This window comes from Rutilus rutilus, assembly GCF_951802725.1.
Source record: "Rutilus rutilus genome assembly, chromosome: 8".
Taxonomy (NCBI): domain Eukaryota; kingdom Metazoa; phylum Chordata; class Actinopteri; order Cypriniformes; family Leuciscidae; genus Rutilus; species Rutilus rutilus.
This window is the reverse complement of record NC_140222.1, coordinates 30,468,281-30,489,394: the sequence shown is the minus strand read 5'-3', so window position 1 is coordinate 30,489,394 and position 21,114 is coordinate 30,468,281. Positions and strand designations below refer to the sequence as shown.

Sequence of the window (21,114 nt, the reverse complement as noted above, 5' to 3'; positions counted from 1 at the left end):
GCCTCGAGACACTATCCCGTGGCCTCGAGACACTATCCCGTGGCCTCCAGACACTATCCCGAGGCCTCCAGACACTATCCCGTGGGTCAGACACTATCCCGTGGCCTCCAGACACTATCCCGTGGCCTCCAGACACAATCCCGTGGCCTGCAGACACTATCCCGTGGCCTGCAGACACTATCCCGTGGCCTCCAGACACTATCCCGTGGCTTCCAGACACTATCCCGAGGCCTCCAGACACTATCCCTTGGCCCCGAGACACTATCCCGTGGCCTCGAGACACTATCCCGTGGCCTCGAGACACTATCCCGTGGCCTCGAGACACTATCCCGTGGCCTCGAGATAGTATCCCGTGGCCTCGAGATACTATCGCGTGGCCTCGAGATAGTATCCCGTGGCCTCGAGATACCATCTCGTGACCTCAGGATACCATCCCGTGGCCTCCAGACACTATCCCGTGGCCTCAAGATACTATCCCGTGGCCTCGATACACTATCCCGTGGCCTCCAGACACTATCCCGTGGCCTCCAGACACTATCCCGTGGCCTCCAGACACTATCCCGTGGCCTCGAGACACTATCCCGTGGCCTCGAGACACTATCCCGTGGCCTCGAGACACTATCTCGTGGCCTCGATACACTATCTTGTGGCCTCCAGACACTATCCCGTGGCCTCCAGACACTATCCCGTGGCCTCCAGACACTATCCCGTGGCCTCCAGACACTATCCCGTGGCCTCCAGACACTATCCCGTGGCCTCCAGACACTATCCCGAGGCCTCCAGACACTATCCCGTGGCCTCCAGACACTATCCCGTGGCCTCCAGACACTATCCCGTGGCCTCCAGACACTATCCCGTGGCCTCCAGACACTATCTCGTGGCCTCGAGACACTATCCCGTGGCCTCCAGACACTATCCCGTGGCCTCGAGACACTATCCCGTGGCCTCGAGACAGTATCCCGTGGCCTCGAGATACCATCTCGTGACCTCGGGATACCATCCCGTGGCCTCCAGACACTATCCCGTGGCCTCAAGATACTATCCCGTGGCCTCGATACACTATCCCGTGGCCTCCAGACACTATCCCGTGGCCTCCAGACACTATCCCGTGGCCTCCAGACACTATCCCGTGGCCTCCAGACACTATCCCGAGGCCTCCAGACACTATCCCGTGGCCTCGATACACTATCCCGTGGCCTCCAGACACTATCCCGTGGCCTCCAGACACTATCCCGTGGCCTCGAGACACTATCCCGTGGCCTCCAGACACTATCCCGTGGCCTCCAGACACTATCCCGAGGCCTCCAGACACTATCCCGTGGGCTCCAGACACTATCCCGAGGCCTCCAGACACTATCCCGTGGCCTCGAGACACTATCCCGTGGCCTCCAGACACTATCCCGAGGCCTCCAGACACTATCCCGTGGCCTCCAGACACTATACCGTGGCCATCAGACACTATCCCGTGGCCTGCAGACAATATCCCGTGGCCTCCAGACACTATCCCGTGGCCTCCAGACACTATCCCGTGGCCTCCAGACACTATCCCGTGGCCTCCAGACACTATCCCGTGGCCTCCAGACACTATCCCGTGGCCTCAAGATAGTTTCTCGTTGCCTCAAGATAGTATCTCGTGGCCTCAAGGATTTTATAAGGATTTTATACACTCTTATGCACACGCACACACACAGTCACACACACAAAAACACAAAAACACACACAAAAACACACACACACACACATACACACACACACACACACACACAAACACACACACACAAACACACACACAAACAAACACACAAACAAACGCACAGGTCAAATAGACCTATATTCAGTCTGTCCAATGGTTGATACAACACAGTATCCCACCGGTCACAATTGTGACCGATCATAAAACACACTTTTTCACATACTTTTCCATGAAAATTTAAAAAAATTATAATTGATTGTTTCAAAGGGATACTAATGACACATGATTTGGATATTTTTGTGTCTGAGAAAAATTTGGGATTAAATGGGTTAAGTACCTTAGTACTAAGCACTTTAGACCATGCGTTAGATCGTTAAAATAGGGCTCTATATGTTAATATATTATTTAAAAAGTAATGGCTGTGCACTCCTCTGCACAGTGATAATGTCTTTGCTAAATACTTTAGTACATGCAGGTGTGCATGTTTTTTTTTTTTTTTAGATTGAAAATATGAAACATTTATAATGTAAATAATTATAAAATATAAGAAAAGTATTACATTATATATTTCTCTATAAAGCCTATGGGCCCTATTTTAACGATCTGAAACACAAGTATCAAGTGCGAAACGCAAGTAACTTTGTGGGCGGGTCTTGGGCGCTGTTGCTATTATACCGGCGGGATAAATGACTCTTGCGCCCGACGCAAATCTAAAATGTGTTGGTCTGAAGTAGCTTCATTATTCATAGGTGTGGTTTGGGCGTAACGTGAAATAAACCAATCAGAGTGACATCTCACATTCCCTTTACAGTTTTTTACAATCACTTTGCTACTATTTTCAGAACCTTGATGTCATTTTTCAAAACTCTAGACACAAAACTCAAAACGGTTATCACTTGTAACACAGGCTGTCTAATGTTCAAAACATTGTGCATTCACATCTTTAAAGAAATCTTGCACTTGCACAATCATTGGTTCAATAAACAAATTTACTGTGAAATACTATTGAAACATAACTATAGATCACCCACACACAAGCAACCGATAGTTTCACTGTGTCATTGTTTGTTCGTACAATCATTAAATATTGTAGAACAAAATAGGTGATACAGGTTTCATTATGGTACTACATGTACAGTAAATACATCTCTGTAAAAGTACTGCATAGTAGAGAGAATACTACAGACACAGTGGAATCATTGAACAAAGTTTGTGATATATTGATGCAAAACACTACAGTACAATCACAACATAGGTTTATTTGAATCAAAGCAAAAATAATTAGCTATGAAATAGAAAAGAAAAGACAGTAAAACATCAAATGCAGTGTTCCTCAACTTGCTTGCTTGTACTGTAAGAAACAGAACAGGAGTGATTACTGTACTTCTACATTGTCATCAACTCTGTGTTGTTCTGAAAATAGTAGCAAAGTGATTGTAAAAAACTGTAAACATGGAAGATTGTTTGTCTGTTTCTATACAACTATGCATTAAGAGTAATGCAACGGTTACTTATTTTGAGCAGTTGTATCAATTGATAGTTAGATCATTGTAAGGAAATGAATAGACACTCATTTGAAATGTAATGTGTGAATTGCCTTTTGAAATAGTAGTACTTTGATGTTAAGTTGTGTCATACTGAACAGGTGATTTTTGTTGAATATCAATAAAGAAATTCTGAAATACAAGTGCATAGAGCTATTCAATGAAATTCCAGAAGGACGATGAATCTGTGAAAATGGAAAATGGAGTGAAAATTTAAGAGAGTCACTTAAAATTTAATGAATCAAAAATCACATTTACTTACATAACGGTAAAAATTTACTATACATGACAAACATCAGCTGGGACTGATGGTGAATTAAGTGGAAAAATGTCATTTGTTTTATTAATTTATTTGTATCACTAACAGACCTTAGTCAGGATATGCATTATATTGTATATTGTATTTTATTATCTTGAATTTTTCATGAGGTTGTTAGGGATAGATGTATACTCCATTTTAAGCTCAGTTTTCTTGGCTGTAACGCTGCTTGTTGAATATATGACAAAAATGTAATTGTTATGCTAAACCACTACTTTTGCAAAAGTAATTAGCATAGTTACTCTTGAACACTGGGCCATATAAGGTATAAAAGCTTCTGTGTGGATAAATATGTGATTTAATGTATGCTTTCTCTAGAGGCAACATGTCCTCTAAACACAACAGTGGAAGACTTAAAAATAGAGCGATCCCCTGATATTGAGGGTCCCGTCAAACCTGGACACAAGTTAATGTTTTCATGCAATGGACAAGGGCTGATATTAAAAGGACAGAGAGAAATCACCTGTCAGTCAAATGGAGAATGGAGCAGCCCTTTCCCTAAATGTGAAGGTAAGGACACAGAATGTAAAAGCCTTGGATTGGACAAAGATAGATCAATGATAGATCTGTTGTTCACATGGAGGATGCTTGATTTATCAAATCTTTATGTTCTTTAGAGGTAATGTGTGTCGCAAACCTGACTGTAAACATGAGATCAGACGTCACTGAGGACGGACACCCGGGGCCTGAGGTTTCAATCAGACCTGGACACACAATAACTCTTTCATGTGTTGGGAAGGGAGCAAAATTACAAGGACGAAAAAAAATCTCCTGCTTGCCAACTGGAGAATGGAACGTCCCATTTCCTAAATGTGTAGGAGGAGGTAACCCTTATAAATATATGGGAATATACTGCAAAATATAATGCGATATATTACATAATACATTTCCATATAGGGGAAAGTACTGCTTATATTTTTCAATATACTGCAATATATGCATTGACCGTGTATGGCTATATATTGATACATATAAAATATTTAAAAATTTAGGCAAAAATAGCATTACATGTAATATTCATGAAGTTGTATCCTTTATTGTGTACATATATTTCACATGCACGTTCCCATATAAATGTGAATGTATGTACACGCATATATACACACATTCACGGAATGAGTTGCAGCAGATTTCTAGTTCCCAGCATGCTTTGCTTCTGACTGTTAAAGAAGAGTACATTTTACAATTAAGTATTATTTCATGTGTTTTGGTCAATATTAATGTAGTGGGGGAGCTGCTAGTGTTTAATGTTCTGTTATTTTGGAATTTAAAAGGTTTTCTGTTATGTGTTTTGGGGTTATTGTGCTGAAGAGTAGAGCCTGTGGTTAGTTTGACAATAATTAGTAAAAAACCATTAAGACTATGAGCCCTATCATACACCCAGCGCAATGTAGTGCTAGGCACATTTTTAGACGGCCTGCGCCGCATTGTTTAAATAGCATATGCATGTGCGCCCATGTGTGTCTGATCTGAAGGGAATGGGAGATGAGACTCTGATTGGTTTAACGCACGTAAAGCCTAAAACACACCCATTACTCATTAAGAGAATAGGGACAACCCTCTTAGACCATACGCCGGGCGCGCCGACCATTTTTCCCGTCGTTATAGCAAAAGTGGATTTGGACACACATTAAGTACCTTAGTACTAAGCGCTTTAGACCATGCGTTAGATCGTTAAAATAGGGCTCTATATGTTACTAGATTTAAAAAGTAATGGCTGTGCACTCCTATGCACAGTGATAATGTCTTTGCTAAATACTTTAGTCCATGCAGGTGTGCATGTTTGTTTGTTTTTTTGATTGAAAATATGAAACATTTATAATGTAAATAATTATAAAATATAAGAAAAGTATTACATTATATATTTCTCTATAAAGCCTATGGGCCCTATTTTAACGATCTGAAACACAAGTATCAAGTGCGAAACGCAAGTAACTTTGTGGGCGGGTCTTGGGCGCTGTTGCTATTATACCGGCGGGATAAATGACTCTTGCGCCCGACGCAAATCTAAAATGTGTTCGTCTGAAGTAGCTTCATTATTCATAGGTGTGGTTTGGGCGTAACGTGAAATAAACCAATCAGAGTGACATCTCACATTCCCTTTACAGTTTTTTACAATCACTTTGCTACTATTTTCAGAACCTTGATGTAATTTTTCAAAACTCTAGACACAAAACTCAAAACGGTTATCACTTGTAACACAGGCTGTCTAATGTTCAAAACATTGTGCATTCACATCTTTAAAGAAATCTTGCACTTGCACAATCATTGGTTCAATAAACAAATTTACTGTGAAATACTATTGAAACATAACTATAGATCACCCACACACAAGCAACCGATAGTTTCACTGTGTCATTGTTTGTTCGTACAATCATTAAATATTGTAGAACAAAATAGGTGATACAGGTTTCATTATGGTACTACAGTAAATACATCTCTGTAAAAGTACTGCATAGTAGAGAGAATACTACAGACACAGTGGAATCATTGAACAAAGTTTGTGATATATTGATGCAAAACACTACAGTACAATCACAACATAGGTTTATTTGAATCAAAGCAAAAATAATTAGCTATGAAATAGAAAAGAAAAGACAGTAAAACATCAAATGCAGTGTTCCTCAACTTGCTTGCTTGTACTGTAAGAAACAGAACAGGAGTGATTACTGTACTTCTACATTGTCATCAACTCTGTGTTGTTCTGAAAGTAGTAGCAAAGTGATTGTAAAAAACTGTAAACATGGAAGATTGTTTGTCTGTTTCTATACAACTATGCATTAAGAGTAATGCAACGGTTACTTATTTTGAGCAGTTGTATCAATTGATAGTTAGATCATTGTAAGGAAATGAATAGACACTCATTTGAAATGTAATGTGTGAATTGCCTTTTGAAATAGTAGTACTTTGATGTTAAGTTGTGTCATACTGAACAGGTGATTTTTGTTGAATATCAATAAAGAAATTCTGAAATACAAGTGCATAGAGCTATTCAATGAAATTCCAGAAGGACGATGAATCTGTGAAAATGGAAAATGGAGTGAAAATTTAAGAGAGTCACTTAAAATTTAATGAATCAAAAATCACATTTACTTACATAACGGTAAAAATTTACTATACATGACAAACATCAGCTGGGACTGATGGTGAATTAAGTGGAAAAATGTCATTTGTTTTATTAATTTATTTGTATCACTAACAGACCTTAGTCAGGATATGCATTATATTGTATATTGTATTTTATTATCTTGAATTTTTCAGGAGGTTGTTAGGGATAGATGTATACTCCATTTTAAGCTCAGTTTTCTTGGCTGTAACGCTGCTTGTTGAATATATGACAAAAATGTAATTGTTATGCTAAACCACTACTTTTGCAAAAGTAATTAGCATAGTTACTCTTGAACACTGGGCCACATAAGGTATAAAAGCTTCTGTGTGGATAAATATGTGATTTAATGTCTGCTTTCTCTAGAGGTAACATGTCCTCTACACACAACAGTGGAAGACTTAAAAATAGAGCGATCCCCTGATATTGAGGGTCCCGTCAAACCTGGACACAAGTTAATGTTTTCATGCAATGGACAAGAGCTGATATTAAAAGGACAGAGAGAAATCACCTGTCAGCCAAATGGAGAATGGAGCAGCCCTTTCCCTAAATGTGAAGGTAAGGACACAGAATGTAAAAGCTTTGGATTGGACAAAGATAGATCAATGATAGATCTGTTGTTCACATGGAGGATGCTTGATTTATCAAATCTTTATGTTCTTTAGAGGTAATGTGTGTCGCAAACCTGACTGTAAACATGAGATCAGACGTCACTGAGGATGGACGCCCGGGGCCTGAGGTTTCAATCAGACCTGGACACACAATAACTCTTTCATGTGTTGGGAAGGGAGCAAAATTACAAGGACGAAAAAAAATCTCCTGCTTGCCAACTGGAGAATGGAACGTCCCATTTCCTAAATGTATAGGAGGTAACCCTTATAAATATATGGGAATATACTGCAAAATATAATGCGATATATTACATAATACATTTCCATATAGGGGAAAGTACTGCTTATATTTTTCAATATACTGCAATATATGCATTGACCGTGTATGGCTATATATTGATACATATAAAATATTTAAAAATTAAGGCAAAAATAGCATTACATGTAATATTCATGAAGTTGTATCCTTTATTGTGTACATATATTTCACATGCATGTTCCCATATAAATGTGAATGTATGTACACGCATATACACACATTCACGGAATGAGTTGCAGCAGATTTCTAGTTCCCAGCATGCTTTGCTTCTGACTGTTAAAGAAGAGTACATTTTACAATTAAGTATTATTTCATGTGTTTTGGTCAATATTAATGTAGTGGGAGAGCTGCTAGTGTTTAATGTTCTGTTATTTTGGAATTTAAAAGGTTTTCTGTTATGTGTTTTGGGGGTTATTGTGCTGAAGAGTAGAGCCTGTGGTTAGTTTGACAATAATTAGTAAAACACCATTAAGACTATGAGCCCTATCATACACCCAGCGCAATGTAGTGCTAGGCACATTTTTAGACGGCCTGCGCCGCATTGTTTAAATAGCATATGCATGTGCGCCCATGTGTGTCTGATCTGAAGGGAATGGGAGATGAGACTCTGATTGGTTTAACGCACGTAAAGCCTAAAACACACCCATTACTCATTAAGAGAATAGGGACAACCCTCTTAGACCATACGCCGGGCGCGCCGACCATTTTTCCCGTCGTTAAACTAGCAAAAGTGGATTTGGACACACATTAAGTACCTTAGTACTAAGCGCTTTAGACCATGCGTTAGATCGTTAAAATAGGGCTCTATATGTTACTAGATTTAAAAAGTAATGGCTGTGCACTCCTATGCACAGTGATAATGTCTTTGCTAAATACTTTAGTCCATGCAGGTGTGCATGTTTGTTTGTTTTTTTGATTGAAAATATGAAACATTTATAATGTAAATAATTATAAAATATAAGAAAAGTATTACATTATATATTTCTCTATAAAGCCTATGGGCCCTATTTTAACGATCTGAAACACAAGTATTAAGTGCGAAACGCAAGTAACTTTGTGGGCGGGTCTTGGGCGCTGTTGCTATTATACCGGCGGGATAAATGACTCTTGCGCCCGACGCAAATCTAAAATGTGTTGGTCTGAAGTAGCTTCATTATTCATAGGTGTGGTTTGGGCGTAACGTGAAATAAACCAATCAGAGTGACATCTCACATTCCCTTTACAGTTTTTTACAATCACTTTGCTACTATTTTCAGAACCTTGATGTAATTTTTCAAAACTCTAGACACAAAACTCAAAACGGTTATCACTTGTAACACAGGCTGTCTAATGTTCAAAACATTGTGCATTCACATCTTTAAAGAAATCTTGCACTTGCACAATCATTGGTTCAATAAACAAATTTACTGTGAAATACTATTGAAACATAACTATAGATCACCCACACACAAGCAACCGATAGTTTCACTGTGTCATTGTTTGTTCGTACAATCATTAAATATTGTAGAACAAAATAGGTGATACAGGTTTCATTATGGTACTACAGTAAATACATCTCTGTAAAAGTACTGCATAGTAGAGAGAATACTACAGACACAGTGGAATCATTGAACAAAGTTTGTGATATATTGATGCAAAACACTACAGTACAATCACAACATAGGTTTATTTGAATCAAAGCAAAAATAATTAGCTATGAAATAGAAAAGAAAAGACAGTAAAACATCAAATGCAGTGTTCCTCAACTTGCTTGCTTGTACTGTAAGAAACAGAACAGGAGTGATTACTGTACTTCTACATTGTCATCAACTCTGTGTTGTTCTGAAAATAGTAGCAAAGTGATTGTAAAAAACTGTAAACATGGAAGATTGTTTGTCTGTTTCTATACAACTATGCATTAAGAGTAATGCAACGGTTACTTATTTTGAGCAGTTGTATCAATTGATAGTTAGATCATTGTAAGGAAATGAATAGACACTCATTTGAAATGTAATGTGTGAATTGCCTTTTGAAATAGTAGTACTTTGATGTTAAGTTGTGTCATACTGAACAGGTGATTTTTGTTGAATATCAATAAAGAAATTCTGAAATACAAGTGCATAGAGCTATTCAATGAAATTCCAGAAGGACGATGAATCTGTGAAAATGGAAAATGGAGTGAAAATTTAAGAGAGTCACTTAAAATTTAATGAATCAAAAATCACATTTACTTACATAACGGTAAAAATTTACTATACATGACAAACATCAGCTGGGACTGATGGTGAATTAAGTGGAAAAATGTCATTTGTTTTATTAATTTATTTGTATCACTAACAGACCTTAGTCAGGATATGCATTATATTGTATATTGTATTTTATTATCTTGAATTTTTCAGGAGGTTGTTAGGGATAGATGTATACTCCATTTTAAGCTCAGTTTTCTTGGCTGTAACGCTGCTTGTTGAATATATGACAAAAATGTAATTGTTATGCTAAACCACTACTTTTGCAAAAGTAATTAGCATAGTTACTCTTGAACACTGGGCCACATAAGGTATAAAAGCTTCTGTGTGGATAAATATGTGATTTAATGTCTGCTTTCTCTAGAGGTAACATGTCCTCTACACACAACAGTGGAAGACTTAAAAATAGAGCGATCCCCTGATATTGAGGGTCCCGTCAAACCTGGACACAAGTTAATGTTTTCATGCAATGGACAAGAGCTGATATTAAAAGGACAGAGAGAAATCACCTGTCAGCCAAATGGAGAATGGAGCAGCCCTTTCCCTAAATGTGAAGGTAAGGACACAGAATGTAAAAGCTTTGGATTGGACAAAGATAGATCAATGATAGATCTGTTGTTCACATGGAGGATGCTTGATTTATCAAATCTTTATGTTCTTTAGAGGTAATGTGTGTCGCAAACCTGACTGTAAACATGAGATCAGACGTCACTGAGGATGGACGCCCGGGGCCTGAGGTTTCAATCAGACCTGGACACACAATAACTCTTTCATGTGTTGGGAAGGGAGCAAAATTACAAGGACGAAAAAAAATCTCCTGCTTGCCAACTGGAGAATGGAACGTCCCATTTCCTAAATGTATAGGAGGTAACCCTTATAAATATATGGGAATATACTGCAAAATATAATGCGATATATTACATAATACATTTCCATATAGGGGAAAGTACTGCTTATATTTTTCAATATACTGCAATATATGCATTGACCGTGTATGGCTATATATTGATACATATAAAATATTTAAAAATTAAGGCAAAAATAGCATTACATGTAATATTCATGAAGTTGTATCCTTTATTGTGTACATATATTTCACATGCATGTTCCCATATAAATGTGAATGTATGTACACGCATATACACACATTCACGGAATGAGTTGCAGCAGATTTCTAGTTCCCAGCATGCTTTGCTTCTGACTGTTAAAGAAGAGTACATTTTACAATTAAGTATTATTTCATGTGTTTTGGTCAATATTAATGTAGTGGGAGAGCTGCTAGTGTTTAATGTTCTGTTATTTTGGAATTTAAAAGGTTTTCTGTTATGTGTTTTGGGGGTTATTGTGCTGAAGAGTAGAGCCTGTGGTTAGTTTGACAATAATTAGTAAAACACCATTAAGACTATGAGCCCTATCATACACCCAGCGCAATGTAGTGCTAGGCACATTTTTAGACGGCCTGCGCCGCATTGTTTAAATAGCATATGCATGTGCGCCCATGTGTGTCTGATCTGAAGGGAATGGGAGATGAGACTCTGATTGGTTTAACGCACGTAAAGCCTAAAACACACCCATTACTCATTAAGAGAATAGGGACAACCCTCTTAGACCATACGCCGGGCGCGCCGACCATTTTTCCCGTCGTTAAACTAGCAAAAGTGGATTTGGACACACATTAAGTACCTTAGTACTAAGCGCTTTAGACCATGCGTTAGATCGTTAAAATAGGGCTCTATATGTTACTAGATTTAAAAAGTAATGGCTGTGCACTCCTATGCACAGTGATAATGTCTTTGCTAAATACTTTAGTCCATGCAGGTGTGCATGTTTGTTTGTTTTTTTGATTGAAAATATGAAACATTTATAATGTAAATAATTATAAAATATAAGAAAAGTATTACATTATATATTTCTCTATAAAGCCTATGGGCCCTATTTTAACGATCTGAAACACAAGTATCAAGTGCGAAACGCAAGTAACTTTGTGGGCGGGTCTTGGGCGCTGTTGCTATTATACCGGCGGGATAAATGACTCTTGCGCCCGACGCAAATCTAAAATGTGTTGGTCTGAAGTAGCTTCATTATTCATAGGTGTGGTTTGGGCGTAACGTGAAATAAACCAATCAGAGTGACATCTCACATTCCCTTTACAGTTTTTTACAATCACTTTGCTACTATTTTCAGAACCTTGATGTCATTTTTCAAAACTCTAGACACAAAACTCAAAACGGTTATCACTTGTAACACAGGCTGTCTAATGTTCAAAACATTGTGCATTCACATCTTTAAAGAAATCTTGCACTTGCACAATCATTGGTTCAATAAACAAATTTACTGTGAAATACTATTGAAACATAACTATAGATCACCCACACACAAGCAACCGTCTCGGTTACGTATGGTAACCCTCGTTCCCTGAGTCCAGGGAACGGAGACGCCTCGTCGGGGGAGTTCCCCTGACGAATTGGGATCACGCTAGGGAGACCAATTGCCTTCGAGTGAATTAAAACGAGCCAATGAACATTGGCATGCAAGGTTTGCATTCCGCGGCCCGCCTACCAGTGCGGGTATAAGGCGGAATCAAGCGCATACACAAACGCTTTTCGCTGAGGAGCCGAACGGTGTCCAGTCCTCCGCGAAGGTACAGCAGCATGGCGACGGGACGAGGCGTCTCCGTTCCCTGGACTCAGGGAACGAGGGTTACCATACGTAACCGAGACGTTCCCTTTCGTCAGCAGGGAACTCCGACGCCTCGTTGGGGGAGTTCCCCTGACGAATTGGGATCCCTACCAAAACGCCATGGTGCTGGCCCCTTCCAGCGCCCAGCTAAGCTACAGCCCTGCAGCAGTTTCCAGAAATTTTGCGGGAGCTAGCTAGGGAATCACACTGCTGTTCCGCAAGACCCAATCAGTGGATATTGGATAACACTGGGAAAGCGTGTCCGACCCCAAGGATATAATAGGGGGGGGGAACGCTGCGGAAGCTGAGGCAGCCTAGAGGAAGGCCCTCAATACACATATGTACTAACCACGTAGGGTAGTGAAACATATGACAGTCCTTGAAGGTAGTCCCAGTCCGGAGGAGTGAGGAGCATACTCAACAAGGACGACAGAATGAGTCTGTCAAGGGGAAGACACGGCTGAACTGCACGTGGCAATCATGGGTCGCCGCAGGGACCACTGGAAAAACACCCAGTCTACTAGCAACTCCTTACTGAAGGTAGCAGACCTGGTGCCGGGCGGTCCGCAACGCCTGGCACCGGAGGGGGTGATGGAGGAACTCACGAGGTTAGCCGTTTGTTGGGTAACCAACGGAGCAAAAAGACGCACGTATCCGCTCACGGAATGGCGTCGCAAGCCGACACACCTATTCCCTCTAATTACTGGCCGTAGCAAGTACTCGGGAGGAAACAGGTTCCACACGTAGGCTATAAAACCTAGCGAACGTGTTCGGTGTCACCCAGCCCGCAGCTCTACAAATGTCTGTTAGCGAGGCGCCTTGTGCCAGAGCCCAAGAAGCGGCAACACTCCTAGTGGAGTGAGCCCGCAACCTGGGTGGGCAGGGCTCACCCTGGGACTCATAAGCCCTGGTGATAGCATCCACTAGCCAGTGGGCTAACCTCTGCTTGGAGACAGCCTTCCCCTTCTGCTGGTCTCCATAACAAACAAAGAGCTGATCTGAGGTCCTAAAGCTTTGCGTTCTGTCTATATAACCCGGAGGGCCCGGACGGGACAGAGAAAAGCTAGGGCTGGGTCTGCCTCCTCCTGGGGCAGCGCTTGCAGGTTCACTACCTGGTCCGCGAAGGGAGTGGTAGGAACCTTGGGCACATATCCGAGCCGGGGTCTCAACACAACGTGAGAAAGGCCGGGCCCGAACTCTAGGCACGATTCGTCGACCGAAAAAGCCTGCAGATCCCCCACCCTCTTGAAAGAAGCCAATGCTAACAGGAGTGCTGTCTTAATGGACAGGATATTAAGCTCGACTGTCAGCAAAGGCTCAAAGGAGGACTTTGGAGCGCTTTGAGCACTAAAGTTAAGTCCCAAGAGGGTACAGGGTGCAAGTAGCGAGGTGGATTTAGCCTCCTAGCACCCTTGAGGAATCTGATGACCAGGTCGTGCTTCCCCACGTACTTACCTTCAACTACATTGTGATGCGCGGCTATTGCGGCAACATACACTTTGAGGGTGGAGGGAGACAGCCTTCGCTCCAACCCCTGTTGTAGGAAGGAGAGCACTACACCGATCGGGCAAGTTCGTGGGTTCTCCCCGTGGGAAGAACACCAGCCGACGAACAGGTTCCACTTCAGAGCATAGAGGCGCCTCGTAGAGGGGGCTCTAGCTGAAGAGATGGTATCTACCACTGCCTGTGGTAGGCCATCTAGAACCTCCGCGTCCCGTCCAGGGACCAGACATGGAGTTTCCAGAGGTCTGGACGCGGGTGCCATAGGGTGCCCCGTCTCTGAGAAAGAAGGTCGTTCCTCAGAGGAATCGGCCAAGGAGGGGCTGTCGCGAGGAGCATGAGTTCTGGGAACCAAGTCCGGGTTGGCCAATACGGGGCCACCAAAAGGACTTGCTCCTCGTCCTCCCTGACCTTGCACAGAGTTTGTGCAAGAAGGCTCACTGGGGGAAACGCATATTTGCGTAGGTCCCGGGGCCAGCTGTGTGCCAGGGCATCCGTGCCGAGAGTCCCTTCGGTCAGGGAGTAATACCACTGGCAATGGGTCGTGTCCGGAGAGGCAAACAGGTCTACCTGTGCGGCTCCGAAGATTCGCCAGATCAGCTGGACCACCTGGGGATGAAGTCGCCATTCTCCCGGAAGGGGGGACCGACGTGAAAGTTCGTCGGCCACACGATTGAGCTCCCCGGGGACATGAACGGCACGAAGCGACCTCAGATGCTTCTGACTCCATAGGAAGAGGTGGGAGGCGAGTCGCGACATACGACGGGAGCGTAGACCAACTTGTCTGTTGATGTACGCAACGGTCGCAGTGCTGTCCGTACGGACCAGTACGTGTTTGTGTCTGAGAAACCCCTTGAGGCGACACAAAGCTAGGTGTACTGCTTGCAACTCTAGGCAGTTGATGTGCCAATGCAGCTGGGGCCCCGTCCACAGACCCGAGACTGCATGCCCTCTGTACGTGGCCCCCCAGCCCTTGGCAGAAGCATCTGTGAAAACCACAGCATGCCTGGAAACCTGGACTAGGGGCACTCCGGCCCGTAGAAACCCAGGATCCAACCAAGGGGAGAAGGTTTGGCGACAGCTCGGGGTGACTTTGACCCGGAACTTGCCGCTCTGCCACGCCCACCTCGAGACTCGATCGCGAAGCCAGTGCTGGAGCGGTCTCATATGCAACAGACCGAGCGGCGTTACTGCGGCTGCGGCTGCCATATGCCCCAGGAGCCTCTGAAATTGTTTCAGTGGAACCGCTGACTTGCCTCGAAAAGACTTGAGGCAGTTGAGCACTGACTGGACGCGTTCCTCCGTGAGGCGCGCAGTCTGGGCGACCGAGTCCAGCTCCATACCGAGATAAGAGATCCTCTGCACAGGGGAGAGTTTGCTCTTGTCCCAGTTGACCTGAAGCCCCAACTGACTGAGGTGCCGGAGCACCATGTCCCTGTGATCGCACAACACATCTCGCGAGTGTGCCAGAATGAGCCAGTCGTCGAGGTAGTTGAGAATGCGAACGCCTTGTTCTCTCATGGGAACAATGGCCGCCTCCGCGACTTTCGTGAAGACACGGGGCGACAGGGCCAGCCCGAAGGGTAGGACCTTGTACTGATATGCTCGACCCTTGAAAGCAAACCGAAGGAACGGTCTGTGTCGAGGAAGAATCGAGACATGAAAGTACGCGTCCTTCAGGTCGATCGCTGCAAACCAATCCTGGGGACGGATGCACTCGAAAATGCGTTTCTGCGTGAGCATCTTGAACGGGAGCTTGTGCAGGGCCCGATTCAATACTCGCAGATCCAGGATTGGCCGTAACCCACCGCCTTTCTTGGGTACAATGAAGTAAGGGCTGTAAAACCCTGACCTCATATCGGCTGGAGGGACCGGCTCGATCGCGTCCTTCGCCAGTAGGACGTCGATCTCTTTCCGCAAGACCGGGGCATCCACTGGACGCACATGGGTGAAGTGGACACCCCTGAACTTGGGAGGCCGGCGTGCAAATTGAATTGCATAGCCGAGCCGGTTGGTGCGGATGAGCCAGCGCGACGGACTCGGGAGCTCTAACCAGGCTCTGAGAAACCGCCGCAACGAGCCCACCCGCACGACCGGCGTACCCGCGGAGGGGCAGCGAGGTGGAGGGCAGGGACACGGCTCTGGTGGCATTGTGGCGGCCGAGAGCGGGGTCTGGGTGTGTATTTGAACAACACCTACCTGCCTCCACCGGGGGACAGACGGCAGAGAAGACCCGAGAGTGTTCTGCTGCGGTCTGTCGCCTGGCGAGGGAAGGGGAGGAGACAAGGAGCAAGGCCCGAGGGCGGCTGCTGGTCTCGCCTTCCCGCCCAGCGACAGACAGGAGTGGCGTGACCGAGGTGGCGCCACTGCTATCTGAGAGCTGGGGAGAGAGGACTGAGAGTGGCGAGACCCGAGGGTGGCGCACACTGACGTCCTACTCTTGAGCGGGAGAGACTGCATGTTCGGCAGTCCCAACCGTGAATGACCCAGAGGAGGAAGAAACTGCTCTTTTTTAGGTTTTGGGTACCACCGACCAGCTGGTCGGCGGCGGAACAGAAACTAGAAAAATTTAACAAAGGATTCTCCACCCGGCCCTCCTCCGGGGGAAGGAGTGGTGATGACACACACTCCCAAAGAGCAGTTTTCGTCACACTCTCTGTGTCGCTCCTCTCAGGGTCATTTCCCCTCCTTTTGCTGGGGGGAAACGAACTCCGAGCGGGCTGGTTTTAAGGCACTTCTGGACCACAGTGTGGACATCGTCTGACCGAAGGCCAGCGCTGTGACTAATCACGGTCAGTCATAAGCGCAGCTCTACTCCGAGTCAGAACTACCCACGTGCACTGAATGTGCAGGGGTAGTGAGAGAGGAAAAACTTCTGCAGATTTAGGCATGTTTGGCTTGCCATATTGGCACCAAAATACTTCCATACTGCCAAAATTTTTCACACACATCTAGGCACTTTAGACCCAGGAAGTGTGGCTGTCAAGTCTGAACCTTCAGCATGAGAACACACCATTACAGTAGGAACTCAGCATCATTTTCAGAGTATAACAGCCCTCTCTCCGATGTAGCAATCGACATCTGTCCTCCCCTGGGGCCCCGAATGAAATGCTTGGTCCCTCATGATAAGGACCAAAATCCCACTCAAAGCCTCGACGGCACACGGCACGCTGAGCGGCTCAAGCCCTTACGAGAAAGGGGAGGCGAACAACGTGCCGACGTGGTCATGCACTCATGAGAGAACATGAACCACCCATGAACGCCGTCTCAACACACTGATTAGGCATGTGAAACAGCGATCATGGCCGTCAACCAGGCATGCAAGACAGTGAACGTGGCCATCGCTGGCACACGGCACGCTGAGCGTTCAAGCCCTCAGGCAAGACGAACAACGTGCCGACGTGGTCATGCTCTCATGTAGAGAGCACAAACCACCCACGAACACAGTCTCAGCATGTTTGTGATGCGCTAGAGGAGTGGGAAGCTCGTGAGGGTCTTTCACCTGGCGAGACATTCCGCACTGTAACCCTCAGATCACCAATGTTATTTGCCAAAGTAGCCCTCTCCTGGTGCACCAGAAGAGAAACTAGATCGGGAAACAAGCAAAGGGACTCACCTCATAGAGGCACGCGAGTCTTGATCTTGACCACGCATCTTGAGCGCCGAATGACGCGCGCTGGGTTGCCGTGACAACCCACGCTGTCAACCGGCGCTCGACGGCACACGGCACGCTGAGCGGCTCGAGCCTTTAAAAAGGGGAGACGAACAACGTGCCGACGTGGTCATGCACTCATGAGAGAACATGAACCACCCACGAACGCAGTCTCACACACTGATTAGGCATGTGAAACAATGAACGTGGCCGTCAAATAAGGACAGGAACGATCGCATCCAGAAACACACGAGTGAAACGTCATCCTGAAAAGGACGCGATCTTCACTCGTGTTGCTCTTTCAGGAAGAAATTACTCTCTTTATTGTGCTGAAGCACACAGGGACCCAACGCGGCGACACAGCGGGGAAACTGCAAGCCCGCTGTGCGCACTCAACCGTTTACCAGCTGTAAAAACAGCTTTTGAATTAACAGCGTGTAGACGCAGCCGGCAGACAGGAAATCGCGCGGTCGCTGAAACGCCGTCTCACCAACACAGAGAGGTCCCTTCCCGAAACAGCAGACTCGTAGAGCGTAAGATAAATACAATCTTAAAACTCATTCACTCAGAGAGGACACAACCGGTCGGCTCCGAAGCAGAAAGCGTTTGTGTATGCGCTTGATTCCGCCTTATACCCGCACTGGTAGGCGGGCCGCGGAATGCAAACCTTGCATGCCAATGTCCATTGGCTCGTTTTAATTCACTCGAAGGCAATTGGTCTCCCTAGCGTGATCCCAATTCGTCAGGGGAACTCCCCCGACGAGGCGTCGGAGTTCCCTGCTGACGAAAGGGAACGATAGTTTCACTGTGTCATTGTTTGTTCGTACAATCATTAAATATTGTAGAACAAAATAGGTGATACAGGTTTCATTATGGTACTACAGTAAATACATCTCTGTAAAAGTACTGCATAGTAGAGAGAATACTACAGACACAGTGGAATCATTGAACAAAGTTTGTGATATATTGATGCAAAACACTACAGTACAATCACAACATAGGTTTATTTGAATCAAAGCAAAAATAATTAGCTATGAAATAGAAAAGAAAAGACAGTAAAACATCAAATGCAGTGTTCCTCAACTTGCTTGCTTGTACTGTAAGAAACAGAACAGGAGTGATTACTGTACTTCTACATTGTCATCAACTCTGTGTTGTTCTGAAAGTAGTAGCAAAGTGATTGTAAAAAACTGTAAACATGGAAGATTGTTTGTCTGTTTCTATACAACTATGCATTAAGAGTAATGCAACGGTTACTTATTTTGAGCAGTTGTATCAATTGATAGTTAGATCATTGTAAGGAAATGAATAGACACTCATTTGAAATGTAATGTGTGAATTGCCTTTTGAAATAGTAGTACTTTGATGTTAAGTTGTGTCATACTGAACAGGTGATTTTTGTTGAATATCAATAAAGAAATTCTGAAATACAAGTGCATAGAGCTATTCAATGAAATTCCAGAAGGACGATGAATCTGTGAAAATGGAAAATGGAGTGAAAATTTAAGAGAGTCACTTAAAATTTAATGAATCAAAAATCACATTTACTTACATAACGGTAAAAATTTACTATACAGTACATGACAAACATCAGCTGGGACTGATGGTGAATTAAGTGGAAAAATGTCATTTGTTTTATTAATTTATTTGTATCACTAACAGACCTTAGTCAGGATATGCATTATATTGTATATTGTATTTTATTATCTTGAATTTTTCATGAGGTTGTTAGGGATAGATGTATACTCCATTTTAAGCTCAGTTTTCTTGGCTGTAACGCTGCTTGTTGAATATATGACAAAAATGTAATTGTTATGCTAAACCACTACTTTTGCAAAAGTAATTAGCATAGTTACTCTTGAACACTGGGCCACATAAGGTATAAAAGCTTCTGTGTGGATAAATATGTGATCTAATGTCTGCTTTCTCTAGAGGCAACATGTCCTCTACACACAACAGTGGAAGACTTAAAAATAGAGCGATCCCCTGATATTGAGGGTCCCGTCAAACCTGGACACAAGTTAATGTTTTCATGCAATGGACAAGGGCTGATATTAAAAGGACAGAGAGAAATCACCTGTCAGCCAAATGGAGAATGGAGCAGCCCTTTCCCTAAATGTGAAGGTAAGGACACAGAATGTAAAAGCTTTGGATTGGACAAAGATAGATCAATGATAGATCTGTTGTTCACATGGAGGATGCTTGATTTATCAAATCTTTATGTTCTTTAGAGGTAATGTGTGTCGCAAACCTGACTGTAAACATGAGATCAGACGTCACTGAGGACGGACACCCGGGGCCTGAGGTTTCAATCAGACCTGGACGCACAATAACTCTTTCATGTGTTGGGAAGGGATCGGAATTACAAGGACAGAGTGAAATCTCCTGCTTGTCAACTGGAGAATGGGATGTTCCATTCCCTAAATGTGTAGTAGGAGGTAACCCTTATAAATATATGGGAATATACTGCAAAATATAATGCGATATATTACATAATACATTTCCAAATAGGGGAAAGTACTGCTTATATTTTTCAATATACTGCAATATATGCATTGACCGTGTATGGCTATATATTGATACATATAAAATATTTAAAAATTAAGGCAAAAATAGCATTACATGTAATATTCATGAAGTTGTATCCTTTATTGTGTACATATATTTCACATGCATGTTCCCATATAAATGTGAATGTATGTACACGCATATACACACATTCACGGAATGAGTTGCAGCAGATTTCTAGTTCCCAGCATGCTTTGCTTCTGACTGTTAAAGAAGAGTACATTTTACAATTAAGTATTATTTCATGTGTTTTGGTCCATATTAATGTAGTGGGAGAGCTGCTAGTGTTTAATGTTCTGTTATTTTGGAATTTAAAAGGTTTTCTGTTATGTGTTTTGGGGGTTATTGTGCTGAAGAGTAGAGCCTGTGGTTAGTTTGACAATAATTAGTAAAACACCATTAAGACTATGAGCCCTATCATACACCCAGCACAATGTAGTGCTAGGCACATTTTTAGACGGCCTGCGCCGCATTGTTTAAATAGCATATGCATGTGCGCCCATGTCCGTGCTGGTCTGAAGGGAATGGGAGATGAGACTCTGATTGGTTTAACGCACGTAAAGCCTAAAACACACCCATTACTCATTAAGAGAATAGGGAAAACACGCTTAGACCATACGGCGGGCGTGCCGACCATTTTTCCCGTCGTTAAACTAGCAAAAGTGGATTTGGACACACATTAAGTACCTTAGTACTAAGCGCTTTAGACCATGCGTTAGATCGTTAAAATAGGGCTCTATATGTTACTAGATTTAAAAAGTAATGGCTGTGCACTCCTATGCACAGTGATAATGTCTTTGCTAAATACTTTAGTCCATGCAGGTGTGCATGTTTGTTTGTTTTTTTGATTGAAAATATGAAACATTTATAATGTAAATAATTATAAAATATAAGAAAA

General features: G+C 43.3%; 1 protein-coding gene across 1 annotated transcript in view; it reads left to right on the top strand.

Annotated features, from left to right (window-relative positions):
- The window catches only part of LOC311296136 (complement factor H-like), a 341,142-nt gene that overhangs the window by 316,211 nt on the left and 3,817 nt on the right, over window positions 1-21,114 (top strand). Inside the window, exons 16-23 of the mRNA XM_084417796.1 lie at window positions 3,875-4,066; window positions 4,174-4,380; window positions 7,029-7,220; window positions 7,328-7,531; window positions 10,182-10,373; window positions 10,481-10,684; window positions 19,581-19,772; window positions 19,880-20,086. Coding sequence (XP_084273922.1) covers window positions 3,875-4,066; window positions 4,174-4,380; window positions 7,029-7,220; window positions 7,328-7,531; window positions 10,182-10,373; window positions 10,481-10,684; window positions 19,581-19,772; window positions 19,880-20,086 — 1,590 coding nt within the window. The remainder of the gene's footprint in view (window positions 1-3,874; window positions 4,067-4,173; window positions 4,381-7,028; window positions 7,221-7,327; window positions 7,532-10,181; window positions 10,374-10,480; window positions 10,685-19,580; window positions 19,773-19,879; window positions 20,087-21,114) is intronic.